At 39.9% G+C, this 14557-nt stretch overlaps 1 protein-coding gene across 1 annotated transcript in view; it reads right to left on the bottom strand.

The window, feature by feature from the left end:
* Positions 1-306: 306 nt before the first annotated feature.
* Ext1 (exostosin glycosyltransferase 1) overlaps positions 307-14557 on the bottom strand; it is a 276731-nt gene continuing 262480 nt past the window's right edge. The window contains exons 8-11 of the mRNA XM_042673012.1: positions 13740-13829; positions 6478-6638; positions 4320-4491; positions 307-848 (exon numbers count right to left, since the gene is read on the bottom strand). Coding sequence (XP_042528946.1) covers positions 663-848; positions 4320-4491; positions 6478-6638; positions 13740-13829 — 609 coding nt within the window. The 3' untranslated portion in view covers positions 307-662. The remainder of the gene's footprint in view (positions 849-4319; positions 4492-6477; positions 6639-13739; positions 13830-14557) is intronic.

Genomic DNA, 14557 nt, shown 5'->3' with positions numbered 1-14557 from the left:
CAACTCAAACGTAACGTGTTCTGTTAGAACTGCCTACCTGGAAGTCATGCATCGACATTTTAGATATAAAAGTTCGAGTGGATTTGAAAATTCAAATTGGCAAACAATTTGCACTGGCAAGGTTGAATAGTGAGCTTCTCTTAACATATGCTCAGTTGTTTCTTGACCCTGGGTTGACTGACTCATTGTGTTTCCCATGAAGTCGGAGCTTTTGTAACTGCAGGAAACCCTGCGTGACCAAGGGCAGCAATGTCTGGGAAAAGAGGAGTAGCAGCTTTGAAACAGTCACAACCAACACAATTTTGATTAAAGAAAGAACTCTGGTTTTTAATAGTTTTGATCATTAAAAAAGTTTAAACCTGCATAGCAATCATTTCAAAAATAATTATTTAATGTTCCATAATTAAACTGTACACAACCTAGTCTTGGGACACAGACGCCGGATGAGGTGAGTGAGCAGTCCCGTGCAGTCCCAGGAGCCAGGAGTTGAGTTCTCATTGGCCTTTTGTGTTTCATTTTTTGTTTTGTTATTCTGTTCATCAGAGTTTATTTGGATGCTTGGCACAATCTGGCTCCGCTGATGGGGCGGATCTGCACTGGGAAGAGAGAGAGGTTGGACACCGGTCCCGTCTCACTTCCCCTCCCTCACTCAGTCGGATTTCTCAAAGTCGTTCAATGTCTCGGTATTTCTTCCTCAGAATAGAGACCTGGTCTTTAAAGAGGACGGGGTCCAGCCTCATCTGAGAGTGGATCAGCGGCATGTAGCCAAACCAGCTGGCAAATGTATTCATGCAGCTCTGTCGCTGGGCAAAGTGGTCAGGGTCAGCCCAACGGGAAGCTCGAGAAGTCTAGGGAAAAGGAGAGAAAGGAAGAGAATGAGAGGAGGGTATAATGAAAGGGAAATGCTGCAGCAAACCAAGCCAGGCTAACAGCAGCAGAACTTGGCGGGTAGCCACCAAGCTGCACCACCAATGCAGGTGGTGACACGCAAGGCTCAGTGATGTTTGCCAAGAGGGATTTCCAAGACATGAGAAGTTCATTCCTGTTATTAAATACACACCTGGTTCTCTGCATAGACCAATGCTGTGGCCAGCGAGTGATGAACTTAATATTAAGTGAACCTCAACTATTCTAGTCACTAAATAGAATGCTTGCTTTTGTACTTGGGACCGAATATTATGACTATCCATGTAGTATCTATTTGTTCCTTTCTCCTTTCTCCCATTTCACTGACTTCATAAAGATCCCACTGACTCCTTTGTTAAAGAGTCACATGTGTAGTTAAAGAACAAAATAAAATGCTTACTTCACTCATACTAGTAGCATATAGCATCTAAAAATCTGTTTTCTGGCGATGAGTCCAGATTTAGTGATCTAGAAGGTATATCTGTTAGACACTAAAATTCAGAACTCTGCTCCTCACTTAACCCAAGAATCGTTGCCTTTCCTTCTCTTCCAATGCCAAAAGATTATGTTTGAAATGATGATTGAACTTCTGATTATTCTAGGTAAGTATAAAAAGATAGCGACCGCCTTTTTACCTCTGTAAGTTGTCCTAAAGGCTGGTGAAATATTTATAAGCCATGTAGATGATTGACATTGAACTGACAAAAACAAAGCCTTCAATGGCGTAAGTGCTGAAATCGAAGGAGAACAACACACTTTCTTTAAAAAAAAACTTTACAAACAACGATTTTTTTATGACACAAGGGAAAATGGGGTGCCCAACTACAGAGAAAAAAAATCTGTGAATGTTTAAAACACAGACTTTTAAAGTCTGTGTGTGAGGCCAGGGAGGAGAGGGGAGGAGATAGAGGAATAAAACAAGAGAGTGGGTAACAATGTTGGACAAGAATTGTACTCATTTCCTTACTAATGTAACTGTAACCCCTCTGTAAATCACCTTTACAGTAAAAGAAAAAAGAAATAGAAGAATGTACATGTAAGACTGTACCATGGCAGAAATGACACCTGTGTCAGTTTGTTGCTTTAGATACTCAATAAATACCCAACTTACCAGTTTACAAAAAATGTGTGTGTGTGTGTGTGTGTGTGTGTGTGTGTGTGTGTGTGTGTGTGTGTGTGTGTGTGTGTGTGACTCATTTACCCCTTGACACATTGTTAGAAGCATACTTTCATGGAAAGGTACACTTTAGTGTGAGAATTACTCAGTGTCTTCAAAACTATGAGTGTCAACATACTTGAACATAACATCGAAGATAAATACAAATGTTTTTACCTCTGAGAAGCAGAATAGCCTGACACTATTTGCAAAGTGTTTTTATGAAGCTCATCTGGGCTTCACAACAACCAGGTGAAGTATCTCCTGAGTCACAGTACTCCCACTTCACAGACTTTAAGGAAGTTAGTTATTTGCTGAAAGCTAGAAAGGGAAAGAATGCGGGACCCACTCTTTAGCATTTGTACTAGGAGACATGTTCTTAGGAAAAAAAAAACAAAAAACAAAGAAAGGTAACAGATTAAGCTGTCTGGTGGAGCTCCTGATGGAAGAAATGGCCCAACAGGCTGCTTGTTTTGTTCCTAAATTGATGTGGGTGAGTCATTTCTGCATCCAAAGGTACAGACCCCACATCCAGACAAAAGTGCTTACATATATATATATATATATATATATATTTATATATATATATATTCTATTTACATATGTATGTAAATAGAATTCTGCCAAGAGCTCCAGTTCATTCTTATTCTGTGTGAGCATATGCACCCATATGGGTTTGTGCACTCAAGCACATACATATACGCATACACACACATATCCAGTTCAATCACTCAAGTATCATTGACTCTGGATTTTAACATTATTCTGAGTCAACCATCAAACACCGGGAAAGAAGTGATCAAAGTATAAGCTTAGCGCATGTTATTCATTTATTTCACTAGTCACACTAATGTTTACTAAACTAATGGCCAGGAATTAGGCAAATCTATGCAAAATGCCACAAAACCAAATTTCAGAAAGTAACTGATATTCCCACAGCTTATAAATGCTGGTTCCAGAACAATCAGTACTGTGATACCTGGTATTTGACTATGAAGGATACTCATCTCACTATAGTGATGACAATACAATGACATAATTTCTTTACATTCAATATGGACTACATATGTTTAGGTACTTCTAAATTTATACTTCTAAGCTTAATCTCTGAAATAATAATATTACAGGTAGGCAGTTGGGAGATGAATAGCTCAAGAAGGTGAAGTACTCAAGAATAGGATTAGCATCCATCTAACATGGATGCCAGAAGAAACAATTATGCATTGGGAAGCTTGCTGGATACTAAATCTGCTGGTGCCTTGATTTTAGAATCCCCAACCTACAGAACTTTGAGGAATGAATATTTGTTATTTATGCCGTCTAGTCGATGGTAAGCCTGTCTTTCTCATATCATTTGATAGGTTTCAGAAAAGCTTTCCATTCTTAAGCAAAGTAAGCCAGACCCAAGGAAACATAGGCTGCATGGTTTCCCTCATTTGTAATAACTATAATGTGTCCATAAATCTACATGTAAATCCAATGGATAGTAAAAGACAAATAATTATACTTGGACATGATTAATTAAACAGCACACTAAAGATTCACATGGTGGGAACAAAGGAGGATAGTCTTAGGAGAGGATCACAAGGGCTTATCAAAATGAACTCCAAGAACTGAAAACAAGAGGTTTTTTTTTTTCATTGTATTGTTCGTAGTTAACTCTCCCTTCCTCCTTGGTTTACTCCCTTTGTCACTGCTTTTGATTTCTGTAACCTTTGTCTTAAATACAAGACAAAGGTTTATCTGATTTGGGGAGGAGAGGGAGAAGCACAGAAAATGTGAGACAAAGAGTAAATTAATTAAGCAATGATACACACAAGACACTATGTTGGAAATGAATTATACAACTTGGGGGGGGGTAGGGAGTTCAAGAGGGAAAACACTGGGAGAAAATCAGAGAGGGGGTGACATTGTTCAAAAAGAAATGTACTCATTACCTGACCTATGTAACTGTAACCCCTCTGTACTCATCTTTATAATAAAGTTTAAATTAAAAGAAAAAAACATAACACACACACACACACACACACACACACACACACACACACACAGAGCTTTCTACTCTTGACATAAAGATACTCTTGACTTGTGTCTTTCCAAGTGTCAATCACATACAGATCTTCTGTATGTATTGTATGTCTGTATCTTCTCATCGTATTTCTAGATAAAGTATCTGGAGGAACATGTGTCCTTATCATCTTGAGCTGACCACCAGTTAAGTGAGCAAAGGAAGGGAAGAACAATCTCTTACTCTTACCTGTCCCATCATTGTCTCCTTATACTGCTTCTTCTGGGTTACTTTGATTGGAGGCAATTTTGTCACAGCAGACACCAGGAAATTCATGAGAATGTCCTCACAATTGGCCAGTTGGTCCACCATGTTTTTTAGGCTGGCTGGCAGGTAATGGGAGTACAGGTAGTGATAATATCTATAAAAACCAAGAGAGTTTCACAGGAGGCCACCATTACATAATGGCAAGTAGACTTTAAACACACAACCCTTCTTTAATCGATAGCATTAATAATAGAAAGAGAAACTGAATACATAGATAGCAAGAGAAGTTACTTACAAATAAGACAATCATTTGAACGAATCAGATGCATCTGTGTGGTGTGGCAGAAGGATGGGGAATAAAGAACTTTCAAAAGGTGAAATCTTGAAATCAGTGTTTAATCAGCCCAAATGGCCAGTTTATACTTGGGCATTTTAAACCCCATCCTTGAGAAGAAGGCAAAATTCTAAGGCTATGGTAAGATCAGTGTTCTTGTCTCATTAAGACAAAAGGCTGGGAGAAATATTAATGGTCAGTACTTTCACTACCCTGGTCCAGTCAACTGGCTTTAAAGCTCAGATATTTGCAAGTGCTCAACATATATCTCCATCCATGAAATTTTGTGACATATCCTTTTAGATGTCTTTACATGCTCAAGACTGAACTCCTACATTTTCTGTAATACTCAAGACATCTGTAGCACTTCCCATTTCCACTAATGGCTTCCATCTTTCTACTACCCTCATCAATAAGCTTGGGAGTTATCAAACCCTACACCCAATCAGTTAGGACATTGTGTTGAAGCTTCTTCAAAATAGGCTCACCATGTGGTCACCACTTTTCATCACCATTGTCAACTTCTTGGTCCCAGGCTCTATCATCTTTTGCCTCAATCAGCTCCTATTAGATTTCTTTGCTTTTTTTCTGCTCCCCCCTTATACAGTGTTCTCCACATGGCATGCTGAGCAGATGTTTCAATAACAGCCTTGACAAATTCTGTTCAAATCCCTGCACTGGTTCCCAGGTCTCTTAGGGGAAATGGTCAAGTCTTCTAGAACCTGTATGTCTAGACTTTTCTTGGTCCTTCTCTTCCCCATTCTATTCTGGTCAATAGTCACATAGTCCTTCTTGATGGTTCTCCCAACATTTTGCCTCTGGGCATCCTAGCTAGTCCTCATGACAGAACACTCTTGGCTAACTTCCTCTGGTCTTCAGTCACTGTTCCCAGGACTTTGGCTCAGTGAAGAGCCTCCAGGTCACATTCCAACCTCCCCCATCTCTGCCACTCCTGTCCTTACTTTATTCCACTGTGTGTTCTGCTGTCTCCCACATCTCTTGAACTTCCTACTGTATCTCCCCCCTTGTTAGCTATGTGCGCTGACCTGGAAGGGAAGTTTTTTCTGCTTCACTCAATGATGAACTTCAGCATCTACAACAGTGACTGGAGCTGCTCAAATAAGAATTTACTTTTGGAACACTTTCCCTAACTTATGTAACTATGACACCTCTGACCATCACCTTTATAATAACGATAAAAATTAAACTAATTCTATTTCAGTTAAATGCCACGACTTTTGTCTCTATTATTCTCATGTCTGCTTAACTGAAAATGCTACTCTCCCTAAATTCCTGGAAACGCAATAAGCCAACAAATTTCATTGGTTTTATTTTAAAAAAAAAATACCTTGAGCTGGGCGCCAGTAGTCATGTCTGTAATCCTAACTATGCAGGAGGCTAAGATCTGAGGATCATAGTTCGAAACTAGCTTCAGCAGGAAAGTCTGTGAGACTCTTATCTCCAATTAATCACAAAACAAAAACAAAAACAAGAAAACCACAGAAGCGGTACTCTAGCTCAAGTGAGAAATAAAAAATAAAAAAATGAAAAAAAGCTCAGGGACAGTACCCAGGCCTAGAGTTCAAGATCCAGATCTACTGCGCACGCACACACACACACACACACACACACACACACACACACACACACACAACTTTGGCCACATCAACAAAACTTAAGCAAGTATACAGATTAATTTTGTTACAGTTGTCAACAAGAGTTGGCCTAGGTTCCTACTTAGGCATTACCACAGAGTAGGAGAAAGAACTCTAGCAAATCTCTAAGAGACATGGGAACACTGCTCACTTGTGGTAAATAGCAGCTCCTGTTAACACCATGGAATAGTCATTCGTCCACTTGGATGTGTACCCCCACCGCTCCTTCGAGTTATCCCAGAAATGGCTGCGTGCTGGGTACCCCACAATCCTCTCTGGGAAGCTCTGCCACACTGTGAAGGCAAAATCCACCTGCAACATAGAACACAAGCCAAACAAGCAATCAACAGTGTTAACAAACGTCAACAAAACATTACCTTACCCTGCTAATTCATCATGTAGAATCCCAGGACTGTTTCGAAACATTAACTCCACGTATTTATCAGCAAATTAAACTGACTGCTTGACATTTTGCCCTGTAATTATGCACATTTAAATGATTTCTGTTAAAGAAAACCAGGTTAGTGTGGAAATAAAAGTTTGCTACTATGTCCTTTAGAAATCCAGTCTGTTCAAGCTAAAATACAAGCCAAGAAACCCAGTTGCTTCCCCTCCTACACCCTCTAAAGGTGTACGCCACTCTTAATACCCAGGAGGCACCAAAGCAGCATCTGTTTTATAAAGGAGAACAGATTTCCTGCGTACATCCAGCGAATGAATATACAACGCACATCCTAACCAGCATAGAACAAAGCCCAAGAGACTACAATTAAAGCATCCTCTTAAGGGCAAGAGACAAGTGTTTTTCTTTTTTTTTCTTTTTTAAAGAGCACAGTTTTAACATAAAGACAGAGAAGAGTTCCCAAACAAAAACCAATTTCAGGCATCTCAGATATGAAGATGGATCAAATGCTAGAAAAAGCATCCACAGTGAAATCGCTAAGTTGGGACAAGGCTGGGTGAAGCCACAGGATGATTCTCAGGAAAGGCAGCTAAGTGACTGTCCAGTGCTTGAAAGAACCCAAGTTCAGCTATTCCTGAACTTCCTGTAATCTCTCAAGGTACGAGCTCACTCCTGACTATCATCATTTGAAGAGTCATCAATAAAAACACTAAGTAGAAAATAAATAACAAGATAAATTAAATAACAAGATAAAATAAATAACATCAAGTGATTAGATGTTCATAGTCAAAGAATGCTTACAATTGGACAGGGCCCATGGAATAGGTACTGACATAGTTTAAGTCATTTTATTCTCACAATTATTCCTGTGGTAGATACTTTTATATACTCAATTGACAGAGAGGAAAAAACATATAAAGGATAAGTCATTTGTTTATATAGGAAATGGCAGGATCAAGATTTAAATTAAAAAAAAAATCTGGTTCCATCTATGCATCTTGTTTTCTGATCTCTCTTACGCAGAGGTGCCAGTAACTGGGGTTTGAACTCAGCTTGCCGAGCTTGCTTAGCTTGCTTGGTTTGCTTGCTTGGCTGGTGCTCTACCACTTAAGTCACACCCCAGCCTGAAAGCAAGATATCTTACACACAGATAACAATGAATCCTGCAGCCTCCACTCTATTTTTTTCTTGGTAAGCATTTTAAATGGAAATCTCATGATTTGGCAAATATTTCAAGTCCTAGAACTGTGACAGTGACTTGGAGGACTAAGTGCCACGTTCAGAACCTGCCAAAGAGCTTCAAGAAGGAAGTAAGCATTCACAACAGCCAAAAGGTAAAAACAATCCACATTACATCAACTGATGAGTGGAAACTATACTATAGAACTACACAATGAAGTACCATGTAGCCAAAAGGAATACTATGCAGCAATAAAAAAGTTCAGAAGTACCTGCCTTCTGTTCTTATAAGCACTGAAATATCGATAATTACTAAAACCTGGATGGACTTCAAAAGCATTACATTCAGTGAAAGAAATCAGGTTTTAAAGGGTCCATATCACAGGGATCCATGTATATGAAATGCCCACAATAGGAAAATCCACAGACCAGGAAACAGAGTGGTGGTTGCCAAAGTAGGAAGAGATGGCTTATTGGGTTCAGGATTTCCTTTGTGTGTGATAAAAATGTTTTGGAAGACAGAATACTATGGCTCCTACCAATTATTCTAGCTATTCAGGAGGCTAAGATCTGAGACTCACACTTTGAAGTCAGCCCAGGCAGACAAATTTGTGAGACTCTTATCTGCATATTAACCAGAAATAAATCTGAAAGTAGAGCGTGGCTCAAGTGGTAGAATTCCAGTTGTGAATGTGAAAACCAAATAAGAGTGAAAGGCCCTGAGTTCAAGCCCTAGTAGTGGTATGTATACACATATACACACAAACACACACTGTTTTGGAAGAAGACAGGTGATGGTGATTGAACACATTGTGAACAAACACCATGAGTTTCATACTGTGACATGGTAATTTTATGTAATATGAATATATGTTACGTGAATATTATCTCAATAAAATAAAAATACAGAGCAAATAAGTTCAATTATTTCCCAAGCTTTTTGCTGTATTTCCCATAACACATGCATGATTATTTAGGAAATATTATCCTCCCTCCCTTCCCCCGCCTCTCTCTCAGGAAAAAAATGTCAGTGATTACTGGATAATCCAGTGATTACTGGATTATTACTTTTTAAGAAGAATAAAAAATGCAATATGTCTGTAATAAACCATATAAAACTATTTTCTGTATGCACACAAGCCATCATTTTGAAACCACTGCCTCAGATTATGTTGCTCAGTGTGTATATGTGTGTAATTAATTTATTTCAGCTTATGTAATAAAATATACATGCAGAATACAGCAATTCTACATATATTAAGTAAGTTAAAAGAGAATGTAAGAAGTATGCACTAAGTGTCTGAAATTCTTTACAACAATGCAAACTGAATGAACATTACAACAGTCACCGTTTTCATATACAGCTTTGTATTCAAATTTATATGAAATTCTAATTCAGTCTCTGTGATGGCTGATTTTGCGTGCCAACTTGACTGCACCAAGTACTTAGATTAAAGATGATTTCTGAGTGGGTTTGTGAGAATATTTCTCGATGGGAACAGTGGCCAACCCCAAAGTGAGTGGATACCACGCAACACATTGAGTCCTGACTGGAAAGGCGGGAGAGAACTTGACAGGCACCATCTAGCCATGAAGGATGGGACAAGGCAAAACACCTAAACAGGATGAGAGAGATGACAAGGTCTCTGAGGGAAAACACTATAATTTATCTTTCAACTATCTGTGGTTTACTAGTCATAGAATGTTGCAAGATGAGCTTTTGTCAGTATTCAACCCAACTAAGGACTGATGATAGGTTTCATTCTAGCCTAAGAAAGATCAACAAATAGTTCTAAAACAGGAGATCCATAACTTACCTACCCAGGTCCGTAAACCATGTCCTGAAGACCAAATGAATTCAATAACCCTCCCTCAGTCTTAGCATGTGATTCTGTCCCATAGGCTGCTTTCAGAGAGCAGCTTCTTATTCAAGCCCCTTTTACTTCAGTAACACTGGTGCCACCGCAAAAATCATTTTCACACTAGAGACAATTCACTTTGAGTCTGTTGAAAGACTATTCCTCCAAGTGCTGGTGGAGACTCACACCTGTAAGCCTCACTACTCGGGAGGCTGAGATCTGAGAATCTTGGTTTAGAAGCTAGCCATGGCAAAGTCCATGATACTCTGAGTAACCAGAAAAAATACAACCCAGAAGTAGAGCTGTCATTCATATGGCAGAGTGTCAGCCTTGAGAGCAAAAGTGAAGGGACAGTTCCCAGGCTCTGATTTCAAGCCCCAATACAGGTGCGAAAGAAAAACAAGCATATTCTTTTTAAAATATATGCGTCTGTGACTCTCACTACATGAGTATCTTGCCTGAATTCCTTTTGTTCGGCTACTCAGGCTGCTCACAGAGATGGAGGCTGATTAGCTATGCTGACCTTCCAGTAACAAACATCTGTTCCCACTGGGACATCTTCTCCTGCCTCCTGCCATTAGACTAGAACCGAACTATTGGCCTTCCTGGTTCTCAGGGCTTCTGACTGACTGGGATTATACCACCAGCCTTCCCGCTACTTCTTCAGCTTAGGGATAGCAGATGACAAACTTCACAGCCTCTTCATTCTGGGAAGCAACTCCTCATTAAAAAAAAAAAAAATCTCTACTGGCTCTGTTCCTTTACAAAATCCTGACTTAAAAAATTATCTCGAGATAAGAAAAGACTTATTAGGACTTGTTCATAAAAGCATCCTTCTGGGAGCATAAAAGGAAAAGCGAAGGTGTCGTGTATGTTAAGAAAACATGGTAGGAAGAAAATATCTCAAAATTGAGAAGACAGCAGGGGGTGGGTGGGCAGCATTTGCTAGAAAACTGAAATGTCTGTGATAAGCCCCTCCTCCTCATTGGAGTTGGCTACTGATAGGCCCAACCAATGGCATAGGGCATCAAAGAAGCCACCAGGCTGTTAGCACTCTTTGGGGTTTTCCATTATTCTTTGAAAAGAAAACACATGGCCTGGAAACTACTACTGAACCCAATGGGGGTGTTTTCATCACATGAATTTCTTACTATCTCAAAGCTGTTTCAAGTCATTTCAAAGGAGCTCACAAGTAAATTCAGATAAAACTATGATTCTTCTGATAGCATTGCTTTCATGCAGATCATTAACACATCAAAGAAGGCAAAGGTCAGCTTAAGGCCTCTTTTCTTAAAAAATCAACATCTGTTTTCTTTTGAGGGTTTGTAGCAACTCATAAATGTAAATAACCAAGTATATCTACTACCCTTTATGAGATGTTCTTTTTTTTTTTAATCTATCTTTAATACTGTAGAGACACATTTATATAAGGTAAGAACCCTTCAAAAGGAGGAAAGTTGAACCAACATTTATTCACCTAAAAAGAGGGAATAGAGAAATCCCTGCCCACGCACATTTTAGACAACACACTACGCCACTGAGCAGCAGGCAAAAGCAAACCAGAATGCCAGCCTCTTAAATTTACATATTATTTTCAACCCACGTTGACTTCTAATTACTTTACATATAACACATGGTCCTCCCAGCATGCATTGAGTGGCTGCAATTGCTAATCTTTAAAAGGAAATTCACCAGCACAAAAATGCATTGCAGTACCCCAGAGTTACTTCTGCATGGCACAGGAAATAGTAAAGCTTAGAGTGATGCTATATTGCCCAAGGGAAGATACATGACACATCATAATCCAGGTCATAGGATAATACCTTAAGATGAATCATGACCATTCATTCACCATGAGAATGTGCTGCTTTTTGCCGTTTGCCCGCTGAGATGCCCTGCTCTGTGCCCTGGATTGATGGAACCCTAGCATGAAGGTTACTCTTGACTGTCAACTTGCTAGATTGAGAGATGCCTAGGAGATTTGTAAAGCAACAACTCCGGGTGTTTCTATAAGGTAATTCCAGAGATAACTGACTATGAAAAGAAGACTCACCCTAATGATAGGCCACACCATCATAGTGCTGAGAGTCTGGATGGAATAAATAGGGGAAGGGGAAAGCCATGCATTATCACCTCCCTCTCTCTTTTCCCTGACCGTGGTGTGAGCTTCTGTGTTCTACCATGCCTTCTGTTCCATGATGGACTGAAACTTCTGAAACCCAGAGTCATAAAAACAAAAATCTCTCCTCCTTTAGATTATGTAACAGCAATGAGACGTTGTCTGATACATCTAGACGGCACTGCCTGGTCTTTCTTACGAGACAATATCTGGTTAGGTCAAGTCAATGGGAGTCCTCAGCTAGAGATGAGATGGAAGGGAAGTCAGGAATCTTCCCTGTTCCTTTCCTCCCATGTCCCTAGAGCTCTGACAGCAGCAGCACTTTTATGTGAGCGTGGCCTGTATGGAGGCCTCCCTGCTAGCTCCATCTTTCAGGAACTTTGGAAATCTCCATCTTTCTTTCTTTCTCTTGTCCCTTTAAGCCTTGGGGATAGAAACAGCTTTCTGTGCTTGCTACTCATCATCAGCCTCCTCAGCACTTCTTATGGGCTCTGTCAACCCCACCCACTCTCCTCAAGTAATCTAAAAATCTTTTCATTTGAATCATTTGCTTTGAATTCTGTTTGTTGCCAGGACTTTGACAGATACAAGCAGGGATAGTATAACTTAAGTAGGCTCCCACGGCTTGTATTTCATAGCCATCCCTCCCTTTGGATGTTAAGCATATCTTCATCACAACAGCACCTTCCCTGCTGATGCACATGACAAAATTGGCTGTGTGTTCACTCTTTTAATCCACGTATCACACATCCCCCAAAACATCCATTCAACAGGTATTTATAGAGCTTTTGCTATGTATAAAGTATGTGAACAAGGTGAAGCCCAGGCTATTTTGTCCTGGGGTTATTTAAGTTGCTCTAGTGCATAGTGTCTGTTCAAGACTATCTGAGGAGAGTTCAGAAGCAGCCATGGAATTTGAACTTGGTCATCACCACCCTTTATCCCGAGAATCAGAATGGAACTCATGCTGGTTGGAGCCAATGTCTACACTGAATGGAAAAACATTAAAAATAAAATGAGCCAATGTCTACACTGAATGGAAAAACATTAAAGATAAAATGAGAAGAAAGGGACAGGAAAGGAAACTTAGTTAAGCCTCTATGCTTTCTGATTCACTACAATCTTGTACAGCTATCTTTGAGATCAACTACGGCTTCAAGTAAGGTTTTAGCGATCAATACTTCCTTGCATTGTAAAAAACTGGTTTTCTATCATATCTATTTTCCTTCTGCTCTCTCTTCTTCATATGTACTCTTTGGGCAATCTTATTTTGGGCATAAATATCTGAATGTACAAAACACCATGTGTCTCCATCTTAGTCTTAAAATGAAATGGTCTGCTCTTAACATGTGTGGGTGTGGTATGATTCAGACCAAGACAACAGACAACAACAAACAATAGCAACTTCATTTGGAACCCAGAATCATGTCCCCAGAGACAATACACAGGGTGCAGGGATAACTGGGGAAGGGATGCAATGGCTTGCATTGAACAACAATCAGCGAAACAGCCCCCCACCCCCCCAAAACCACTGTGGTTCCACACACCTGCCCACAGCTGTGCTGGCTAAAAACAGAAAAGGGAGGAAAGGCAGAAGGGGAGAGGTGAGGAACAGTCATGCAAATGAGGAGCTAATTAGCAGAGAAAACAAAAGGAAAAGTGCCCTCATCAGAGTGCTAGGTGGTGGCAAGGTGCTAACAGGATTTGGGCTAATTAAAACCAATTCTGCAGGAAGCTTTGAAAAATGTTTTCCATTTCCACTAAGGCAAGGGCAAAGAAGAGTTACCACCTGGGGACTTCTAGGACCTTAGTGAAGAGCATCCCGCCCCTCTACCTCCAGGCATGGTTCTTACCTCGGTTGTTGAAAGCACAGTGTCTTCATCAAGGCTGAGCACAGCATCTGTGATGATGTTGTCATAGGGTAGAAACCGGCTGCTCATAACCTGGGAAGAAGGTAGGAAGTAGGCAGGAAGGAGGGGATGAAAGGAGAGGTAATTTTAGAGTCTCGATTTCTTCAGAAAAATTTCCCTATCCTCAACAGCATAAAGAATTCTTGACTACCATTGTCATCCCTGTATGTTGAAAGACTTCCATCTCTCATCAGTGATGGCTCATTTGTTCAACCCTTATTGGTACCTACAGGGTATCAGGACCTTGTTGATCAAAGGGAGGACAAAGATAAATAAGATGCAGATCTTGCCTTTGAGAAAATCTAAAGACATCGAGAACCAGATGACTAGTTTTAGCTGGAAATGAAAGATTCCAGGACACTGGAGAGAAGGAGAAACTACACTTCTGCAGAACCTTGGTAGGCACAGATAGAAACTGGGCATTACAGACAGGGAACCAAGGACAAAGTGACACAAGAGACAACCAGTGACCAGAGAACAGTGATTCCATGTGTGAGACATACCCCTGTGAGGCCAGATCATCGTAGGAAACATGCAAATATCTATGTATCTATTCTAGCATAGAATAGATAGCACACATATATATGTGTATGGAGCTACACCCATAGCAGATATAAAAATGATCTATCACTATATATCTGGTTATCTATAGATAATTTTATTAAAATATAATATTGCTTGGAAGGATAATTTTAAATAAACAATAGCACCTGTAGCTCAGATTTAGGAAAGTTGTGAAGGTAGTGTGTGAGTAAATTTGA

This window comes from Dipodomys spectabilis, unplaced genomic scaffold (genome assembly GCF_019054845.1).
Source record: "Dipodomys spectabilis isolate Male_0828 unplaced genomic scaffold, ASM1905484v1 ptg000783l, whole genome shotgun sequence".
In the NCBI taxonomy this organism is placed as follows: Eukaryota; Metazoa; Chordata; class Mammalia; order Rodentia; family Heteromyidae; genus Dipodomys; species Dipodomys spectabilis.
This window is presented reverse-complemented; position numbering and strand designations above follow the sequence as displayed.